This window comes from Charadrius vociferus, unplaced genomic scaffold (assembly GCF_000708025.1).
Source record: "Charadrius vociferus isolate BGI_N301 unplaced genomic scaffold, ASM70802v2 scaffold125, whole genome shotgun sequence".
Classification (NCBI taxonomy): domain Eukaryota; kingdom Metazoa; phylum Chordata; class Aves; order Charadriiformes; family Charadriidae; genus Charadrius; species Charadrius vociferus.
Genome location: NW_009649036.1, coordinates 3,512,256 through 3,522,507, shown reverse-complemented (window position 1 = coordinate 3,522,507; position 10,252 = coordinate 3,512,256). Strand labels below are relative to the sequence as shown.

Below are 10,252 nucleotides of genomic sequence, written 5' to 3'. Positions count from 1 at the left end.
GGTTGTGTGGGGATTTTGGGAAAAAAAAAAAAAACCTCTTTTCCCCAAAAAAAAAAAAAAAAAAAAAAAAAAAAGATTACTTCCTCAAACTAGCCTTGCTATGAGTAGCAGTGGATGAAATTTGGGAGATGAGCTCTGATAGCTCGTGTTGAGGACATGCCTCAGCTGTCAGCACCATACTAGTTAGCTAAGGAAACAGAACTGCAAATAGGGTTGGTTTGCCGTTGGCTTTTTTTGTTTGTTTTATTGTTTTTTTAAGTTTTACAACAATCATTCTAAAATACTGGGCACTTAGAGGGCTTAGCACACTAGTATTCATTTTAAACAGCAAGCAAAATAACAAAAAATAAGAGATCTACATGCAATTTTCTCCCTCCAGAGGGAAAAAGAGAATGCCTAGTGCTTGACATTCATCCAGTTGCCTCTTTACAAGGGACAGATAAAAACATAGGTGTCTGTTTATATCAGCACTGTAGCCTATATTGCAATAATGGTTCCTAAAGTTCTTGAATCAACAGACCGACCTGCTATCTTCCCCATGGATGATCTTACACCCTGGTCTTACACTCAAGGAATTAATCTTTTTTTTTTCTCTCCAACACAGTAACAGCCGAGGTTGTCATGAGCAGTCCAGGCAACTACTTGTATAAGGACCACACTTTGGCTGCAGTTGCTCCAGAAGAAGCGTGGCTAACCTTCTGTCATTTTCACAAGAGCTCAGACAGTCTTAAGAACATTTAGGAGAGAAAAAATAACCAGTTCGCATCTCCACCAGCAGCTTCCCACATAACCTGATGCACTCCAGTCTCTGGCTTCTTTGCATCCTCTGTCAATACCACCTTCCAGGGAGGCGCAAGAAGTTTAAAAAAAGCAATGTATTGGGACTTTCTAAATTACTTCTCACAAGCACTTTAGTTTTAAATACATTTTTGCACCTATTCTTTATATTAAGTGAATGAACTAACTTGAATTTTGCACTTGGGGTTCAGTAGCAGTAGCGATCATGATTTAAACCCGAGACTACAAGCAAGAAGCTGTTGACACACAGCACTCCCCTAATCCTTCATAGAAACCTTTTGTATTCACTTGCGAGACAACCTGCGGCTCTGATCCGCTCTGCGCTGAGTTCTGTCACTTTTGGCAGAGGAAAGATGGACAAAAATTAACTGTAAGGCTTATAGGGCCACACCAGGAAGCGCAATCAATAGATCTAAAAAGTTTTTGCTTCGTACATAGAAAATGAGACAAGACAGATGCTAAATAATAGAGATACTAAATAAAGAGGAGAGAAAATAAGCTAAATAACAGTTTACCAAACCAGAATATAGTTCATAACCTTCATAGTCTCCGGAATAGTTGACTAGACTGAAATTGGAGGAAAACAAGTCACTGATTCTTTGTTCTCCGTATACAAGCCCTTCATAAAGCATTTTATGAAGGGCTCATGCCACCTTGTGTAGAAGCCCTGACACACAACCTTCTGCTGCCATGCGACATACTGTTCCTAACATTTCAGACCTTTTATATCGATATATGTGCATCAGAAAAATTAAAAGCCTGCAAGAATGATTAATGATTAATGCTACATGATTGGGAAGAGGGAGAGGGAGGGGGGAGTGCAAAAATCATCCTCTTCCCATTGTGCCTTCTCTTTTCCTTCAAATATTGTTGCTATTGATACAGGAAAGTTGAAATGAGAACCCTGGATAGTATAGGAAGAGTAAAAGGACAGTGGACATGGGGGGCTTGTCTTAAATGGAAGAAAGTCATCAGTTCTCTCTCATTTTTAGCTCAGAAAAAAAAAAAAATCCCAATGTCTTGTTTCTCCAGAAGCAGTAAATCATTAATTGGGCAGCGCAGCTGGAGAAAGGAGGGGAAAAAGTTGAAAAGAAGAGCCTCTTCCTGCAGCAGTGAGCTATCAGATGGCTCAGTCCCCCCCTGAAACCTCACCCTCAGATAAGTTAAAATTGATGGCAAAACCCTGGCCTGAAGAGAGCAATTCATAGAAATTGTTTCAGGCTCTCATCAACCCCACGACTGCCGTAACTCAATTAAGACCATTGCCACTCAGAGGAACAGATTGCTTTGCACTTCTCAGGTTTCTGCAGTGCTAAGGCTGTAGTCCTACAATCTTTAATACCAGACAAATTCACAATACCAATCTGATACAGATCAGAAGAACCTAAGCGACTCTTTAGGCTGCAGGAGGAAAAGGTAGCATACTAGAAACAGAAATACAGTATAAAGCCTTTGTATAGAGAAGAGCTACTTTTGTTTAAAAAGAAAAAAAAAAAAAGTTGTGACCATACATCAGAGGAGCACTTTACATCATGTGGCCATGACATTCTTCCTCCACTACTAGACATCCCCAAATCAGATTTAGTCTGCTCTATAACCACAGCATCAGCTGCAGATAAAGCCAAAGACAGAGCAAACTGAAAGAATCTGTAAAATCTCACAGCTGACTACATGTGCCAGTGGAGCCTCCATTGGCTGAGTGTAACAGCAAAACTTAACGGGGACTGCAAAAAAGAACATTGGCCTCAATGATTCTAATACTATGCCCTCCATTGAATAAAAAACTTTCAAAACCACTATTCAATGCATTTGCTTGACCTAATCTCCAGAACCTCTCCCCGCCTTCAAAACGCTGTGCTGCAAGGTGGCTACATGAAGAAAAAGAGCCGTCAGTGCCACAGGAGGGAAGGTGGCACATGAGAGCAGAGCTCAGCACGTGGTGCGTAAGCCAGAGGACTGCCTCACACAGCCCTGCCATCACCAGCTCATTGTTCCCAGTCTTGTGTTGCCTCCTACTGACAACACTTTTTGTAGAGTAAGGCTGGAAACTGATCCAGCTGGAAAAAAAAATGCGAAGAAAAAAAAGGCATATTTTCAGTATATCTCAGCTAGATTTGTTCCCCAACCCACTTGACAATACAATGCAGAAAAGGTGGTCCAGAGTAGGAATGAGTTACCAGAAAAGCTCAGGAACTGCACCACCACTGGTTATTTTAGGCATCTGAAATAACTCACTTTAAAACCAAGTCCTGCATGCTGCGTCAAAAAGGGCAGACGCTGTCATCTTCTCAGGAAGCTGCCAACAATCTGCAGGACATTTAGCAATTTGCTAATGCAGATTTTATACTGTATAGACACACATACTTTATACGCATAACCATTCCAATAAAATTACAATATTTAATTCTTTCGGTTCTAGCATTTATGCTTGTTGTTCAAAACTGCCTGTGCTATTCCCCCCCCGTACGTAGGTCCGTGAAATACAGCTACCACAGCACTTTGCAGGTAGGCAGCAGAGTGGTAGAAGTTTCAACAAAGCAGTTTCATAATAGTGTAATCACACACTCAAAAAAAACCCACCTCTGCTGATGGCATTTCAGTTCTACAATTTCAGACTTCCATCAGTTTGTTTAATCAACTGCAAACTTTTCTCCCCCAGCCACAACTTAAAAAAAAAATTAGATAAAGACCAACAAATTATGAGATAATCCGAATATTGTTTAGAGGCAGATAGCTTACTTCTTGGGAAATCCCTCTATGGGCTTTAAAAATACGCATTTCAGCCAAAACCTAGTATGTTTATATTCACCTTCTATTGTACAGAAACAAGAATGATTTTCTTTTCACCAACTGATCAAATAGATTCACCTATGTAAACTGAATATTCAATGATGACTAAAAGGTGGTATTCACGTTCAAAAATAGCTGCTCAAAGCAGATCTAAAGCAAATTCCAATACAAAATTACAATATCCATATATAGGATATGCTGAAATCTTAGCACGTTTGGGCAGGTTCCTGCTGTCTGTCCACAAGCAAGCCTTCAGCCTGGACTACCAATCCCACCCAACCAGGTTCCTAAAATCCTTCCTGGCCCAGGGCGAGCTCTGCCTCACACAGGTGACCTGTGATGTTGTACACAGAAGTAATTTGGTACTAGACTAAGAGCTGCCTTCCAGTAAAGGCTGGGCTTTACTCCTTTCTTATTCCCTGTTTCAGCTCAAAAATCAAACAGGATGTCTTAAAATATCTGTAGTTTAAATGAACCTGTTTGACTTTATCCTGGACACCATGAAGGAAATACCTCATGCAGCCAATATTGTTTCAGCTGGTAGGGAAGCAACTGCTAAATAAAAGATCAGCGCAGTGTCTGCTGTCTTTCATTTGAGATTCAAATCCCTGATCTGGTCACAAAAGCAGCAGACTAACAAATTTGTGCAACAAAGCTCAGGGCTCGGTGATAAAAGCAGAAATAAGAAAGTATTCAGTTGCACAGATCATTTTCTCTTATGGAGGCAGGAGCAGAGGCAGAACTGGAAGAACTCCAGAGAGAGGAGAGGGCAAGGCAAGCACAGTGGTGGCAGCCCTGATTAAGATGAGACACGGAGTACGGCTGCGCACCTAAAGAACAAAAATAAACTGACTCTGAAGCTGTACAATTACCCGGGAGTACTTTGCCAGTTTGATTATCTCCTCTCAGGAAAAGCAGCCTGCTTGAAAGGAACCTGGTTTACAAACAAGCACATCAAAAATAGTGCTGTGGTTACTCTTCAGAAAAACACCAAATTGTTAGCACTTAAACCCAAGAAGCTCCCCTCTACAACTCCCCAAAACACACGTTAGGCAAAATACAGCCCACATCATTAAAATAGTAAAGAAATACAAACTGACTGTTCATTCCATTCCATTTCTGGATAAACATAATTATGAGACCTAAAGAACAATTTCCTCCATATTAATCAATTTTGAAGTAGCACTAATCTAAATGCTAACATTTGATACTGACATCTAGACCCATTTATCTAATAAAACAAAAAAAAATAATTGAGAGCAGCATGTTTTTTAGCTAGGGTATTATCAACCTAATGGAAATATTTTTGAAGTACAAACTTAGTAATGGCATATAATTTGGTAAACTTTGATCTGTATGTCTCACCAAGTCTCATTAACTGTCAATGTACGTGAAAACAGAACATGCACTGGTATTTCCTCCAACAGCTTCGTAGTTCTTCACCTGAGCAACAGAATACTTTTCCCTTAATAATAATAATAAACAACCCACTGTATTTTTCCAGAAAAACTGAATTTTCTACCAGGTGAAGTTCTTCTTAGTTGATTTTTGCACAGCATAAGCTAGTGGAATTACTTCTAAAAGAATAAATCCCATTTCCTATGCCCAGGTTATCACAACAGACACGTATCAATTTGTGGGCAATTACAGAATGTGGATCCCATCTTGGATGAAGCTGGACAAAGGTTATGCTCTGTATCAATGAACGGTCCTTCAACAGGCAACATACTGCAGGACTGGTACTGTAATTATTTCCATCCTTGAAATGAGAAACATTTTAAAAACACAAGCTTTCAGGGCAACTAATTCTTGCATCTGTCATCACATGTTATTGCCGAGTAATATGCAACCAACTGTAGCTAATCACATATAAATGGCATCTGTTACGCAATCATGCAGTATTTTATCCTATGCCCACATTGTAAAGCATGATCGACGAGTACCATTTTAAGAGGAATAAAAGGCTACTGAAGCTACATATGGAAAAGTAAATTCTCATTTACTTACTAAAACTCGGAAAAGGTCTTAAATAAAACTATTTTATTTCCAATCTGTGCAGTTGCATGCTCTCGTATCAATAATAAAAGAATCAGTTTTACTTTCAGTTATTTAGTTCCTACAATATTTCAGTTCCAGACAGCAGTGAAATACTTGTTTGTTCCAACAGCTTTCTCTTTGCGAACTAAAGTCAGACTGATACTTTGTCTTTTTACTTACAGAAGTTTCATGAAGCCTTGGTGATGATTTCAGTGTATAATCTCTTTCAAATTACATGTTAAAGGCCTGTTTTCGTTAATTACCAGATGTTAAAAGCAACACAAATCAGTGCAACAACAGTAATTTTACAGAAGAATTTAAGGGATATGGTGACTTTACAGATTCCTTTGGTTGAATTTACTAAAAGACCGGTTACATTGACGAAGACCATAGCACACAAAAACCATTTACAGTTTCATTATTTTTAGGATTTCCTTTAGCATTTTCAGCATTCACAATGTAAAAGATGAAGACCCTCCCCCCTCAAGAAAACAGATAACCAGCGACACTTAGTCTATTCAAAGGCACTCGGCTTGCTTTTTGTATTTTTTTTTTTTAAGTTCAGCAGACACCAAGCTGATACTGCTTTCATCATTTGCTGGCCTAACAGTCTCTTCAAAAATTCCTGCAACACAATAAATTACACTCAACGGCGATACACAAAAATATCATGTACTTATTTGGGATATTTATTTTGCGGGTAAAATATTCATGATCTTACAAAACTCTGATTTTACCAGACTAGGCCTTTGGCCAATTTTGACTTTTTTTTCCCTTTAACACGCTGTGCCTTAAGCTTCTTTCTCTGCCTGGAATTCATCCATATTGGGTACTGTCCATGCTGGTCAAGAAGAGTTTTTTTGTTTCGTTTATTATCTATGTCCATTTTGCAGTCATCTGAAAAAGAAAGGTATTTATAGTGAGTAAAATACACAAATCAGTCTCATAGAAGCTATTTTGTTACTAGATTCTCCAAAATGATAAAAATATTCCTACGCACAACAGTATTTGTACGTAGAGAGCTGCAGGCTTTATACACTGAAAGCCCTTTCCAAACCAATACAACTGCAACACAGGAAATTCAACAGCTGACAGTAAATATGCAGAATTTTCCCTAAAGGCCCATGTCTGGGCAGAGCACCTTATTCTTTACTCTGCCATCTGTTCCAATACTGTGTCTAAAAACATTGTGTGTGGTCTCCATCAAAAGCTGCAACCATACAGGAAGCTATAGGCTTACTGAAACACATGCACAATTACATACTTTTTATGATGTAATGTTTAAGATCTGTTCTAAAAAATTAAATTAATTTGAGCGTAGGCTTACTGAAACACATGCACAATTAAATACTTTTTATGATGTAATTTCTAAAAAATTAAATTAATTTGAGCTGAAGATAAAGAGAAGAATAAAGAGAAAAGCTGAAATACAATGACAGTACGAAGCACGAGTCAGTGATTTGCCTCAAGAAGAGAGCACAAGGCAAAGTCTAATATGTTTAGGGACAGAAATAGAGGATTAATCTCTGGGATCAGGAAGACTGCTTGTGACATGGTCACTCTCAAGAATGGTGTTCCCAGCCAGCTAACACCACATGATCGTCATGTCTCAGTGAGACAACAAAGGCTACAAGAGGAACACCTTGTTAAGTACAGGTTTGAATTGTGCTCTAATATGTAGTTTCAACCTTGTTTCCAAACCATCCATGTGCAACTCCAAAAGCTTTATCACAAGTTTTTACAGAGAGGAAAAAAGACTTTTTTATGGTGTGCCTGTCTGATGTTGGGAGACAAAGTTCACGAGGAAAAGACCAACGTGCTGCTTCAATAGTTGAAGCATGCTGAGTGTCTACGGGGATCTGCAACACAGAGATGTGCCCCTAAAGTTGGGACACGAATACTTGCAGTTAGCAGAGGATCTACACAGCGGTCTACTGCCTGCTGGCACAACCAAAGGCTGATCCTGCATGGGACAGGCAGCAAAAGAGTGCCAGCTCCAGAAACCTACTGAGACATCAGAGAAGCACAACATGAAGCCTTCTTAACAGCTTCATTTCCCAAATGTCATAGGAGAGATGGTCTCCAACAACACAACACAAAAAAAACCACAACACCCCAAGAAAACCAACCCTACACACATAAACGTCTTCTCTGATTCCTGTCCTATCATATGATTTGAGGTTAATCAGTTACACCAATTTTGACTGCAAAAAAGCACACCTACAATAAATGCCAGCTGCAACATTAACTAAATGAAGAAATACTTCTGGACAAAAAATACCAGTTGTTCACACAGCACAATCTTTTCATCATACTCTGCAATCTCAAGGATGCTGTAGGAATCAGTAACAGGAAGAAAGCTACTGAACAGAAGTGGTCCAAGGACACAAAGAAAACCTATCAAAGGGGTTAAAAGACAAAGAGAAAAGGACCAAGAAAAAAAGCTACAAAAGTAGGTTATCAAAGCAGACCTTCAATTATCTTTTTTTCCTAAAAAAAAAAAAAAAAAAAAAAAAATCACAGTGTGCTGTGAAAAGTACTTTAAAGTAACACACGAAAATGTCCCTAATATACACCTACATACTTTCTTAGGCTGGAAACTATTCACCTATCTATGGAAAGTGCATAATCTGGATGAAGCTTTTATCTGCTTCAGTCCTTATAACATCTGGTGGTGTGAATTCCCTTGTGTCCACAGTTAGTGCTGAAAAGTCCTCCCAAAGAAGACACCATTATTTTCAAAGAACTTGTAGTTGTTCTGTGAAATGTATATATTCTTAGGTATTTCTGAGGCTGCTATCTCTCTGCAAAGGCCAAGTGAAATTGGCCACTTGTAGAGAAGTTGCCAGCAGACCTGGAAAGGGGTGCAGCAATGACAGATACCCAGACATTTGCTTCAGAAACAAGGTTTAACACAACAACACTTCATCCAGCTTCAGTATCAGAAGGCTGACAGTGTTCTAAAACATTTTGGAAATTCAATTCTAACAATCCCACAAAGAACAACTTTTGCATCTGGTTTATGGGACAAATCAGAACCACAGATAAAATTACAAATTATATTCCAAGGTACCCTTAACTAGGAAAGTATTTTTATATCGCATTCTATTTCTATTTTCAATAAAGTTTACAAGCTCTGCTATTCAACCTCACAACACTTCCCTGTCTTTGCTAATTTCTGAAACACCGACAAAACTGGCTGCGTGACTTTCAGTGATAACTAGCATTATTCTATATCCCCACTGTGGTGTTTCAAGAGACTTCTGCATGCCACATAAAAAGACATCATCAGCAATATCATAGCTTAAGTGGCATAAATTGGAGAAACAAAAAGGATTATTATTTAGTTTGGACTGCAGTTTTGGAAAGAGAAGGTGTCTTTCTGACTCTTGTCCAGTACATAGCTATTTCAAACCCTTGTTTCCACTTCCTGGGTAACTACTTTTACAGATTACATCCTGTTCAAGGAATAGATTGGAAGGTGGCATTAGCTGCCAACACCTAATACTACCCACTCCTGCACCATATGCAATGCAATGTTAATTAGCATGCAAAAACAGGGTCCCTACTACCCCTACAGTACACTAACTACCCAGACAGGACACTTGGAAGTGAAAAAAAAAATAAAATCGCTCTACTCTTGATAAAATCTCTATAAAATTACTTTAGATTTAGGCCCAACTTTTGTCTGCTCAGTGTCCTCCTTAAACTACGAGGGAAATTATATCCTATCTCCAGTTTAACGGCAAATATAATACTGTGATTGGAGCAACTGCTAAGTGATGAATCCTCACTCACCCGATATCTTCACAAAGAGGTATCTCTCCATAAGATGCTACATACTTGAAATGAAACGTTAATAAGCTTGTTCCACAAGCAACCGGATACAATATAGAAGGTGATGTTGCAAAATGACCAGATTAAATGATTTAATAGCATCTTTTGGCTTTAAAAGATAAAAAAAAAATTGTTTTTCCAACTCACTTTTCTCAACCTGTAATAACCATTAAGTCTGATCACGATAGTGAAAGTCACAGGAACAATAATAAAGATACCACGGGACCTCCCTGCACGTGGGTGGTTGCAAGAGAAGAACTGGTATGGTGAGAAACACGCTAGAAACGTGACCGGAGGAGGCGGGGAAGGAGGCGGGGAAGGGGGGGGGGAAGCAAAGGTAGCCGGGCACTCAAAAGGCAGGTCTTCGGCAACCCGGGACCGCTTGACAGCCATCCTGGGGGCCTGCTCCGGTGTGGCCCGGCGGGGCCGGGCCGTCCCCTCCCCGTGACTCCAGCGCCGCCGCCCCACTCACCCGCCGCCTCGAGGACTTTCTTGGGGGCCACCACGGTCGCCACCTCCTTGACCTCCTCCATGACGACGTCCGCGTTGCTTCCCAGGATTTTTTTCAGCCTCTCCAGCTCCTTGGGCGCGTTCTTCTTCCTCTTCTCCGCCCGCATCTTCCTCCTCCATTTGCTCCTCAGGCTCTTCGCCATGGCCTGAGGGGAGGGAAGAGGGAAACCGTGAGAGGGAAGCAAGCGCAGGGCACAGGAGCCATTAAGGCGGCGCGGGCGCCATCACCTCGGCTGCCTCCCTCCCAACGGCCGGAGAGCGCGCGGACGCGGGGCCAACC

The 10,252-nt window shown here is 40.2% G+C and overlaps 1 protein-coding gene across 1 annotated transcript; it reads right to left on the bottom strand.

The window, feature by feature from the left end:
• Positions 1-6,289: 6,289 nt before the first annotated feature.
• On the bottom strand, positions 6,290-10,118 carry LLPH (LLP homolog, long-term synaptic facilitation (Aplysia)). Its single transcript, XM_009887808.1, has 2 exons — positions 9,935-10,118; positions 6,290-6,522 (listed from the first exon to the last, which is right to left on the bottom strand). The coding sequence occupies exons 1-2, from the start codon at positions 10,113-10,115 to the stop codon at positions 6,359-6,361; spliced, it is 345 nt and encodes a 114-aa protein (XP_009886110.1). The 5' UTR covers positions 10,116-10,118; the 3' UTR covers positions 6,290-6,358.
• Positions 10,119-10,252: the final 134 nt, after the last annotated feature.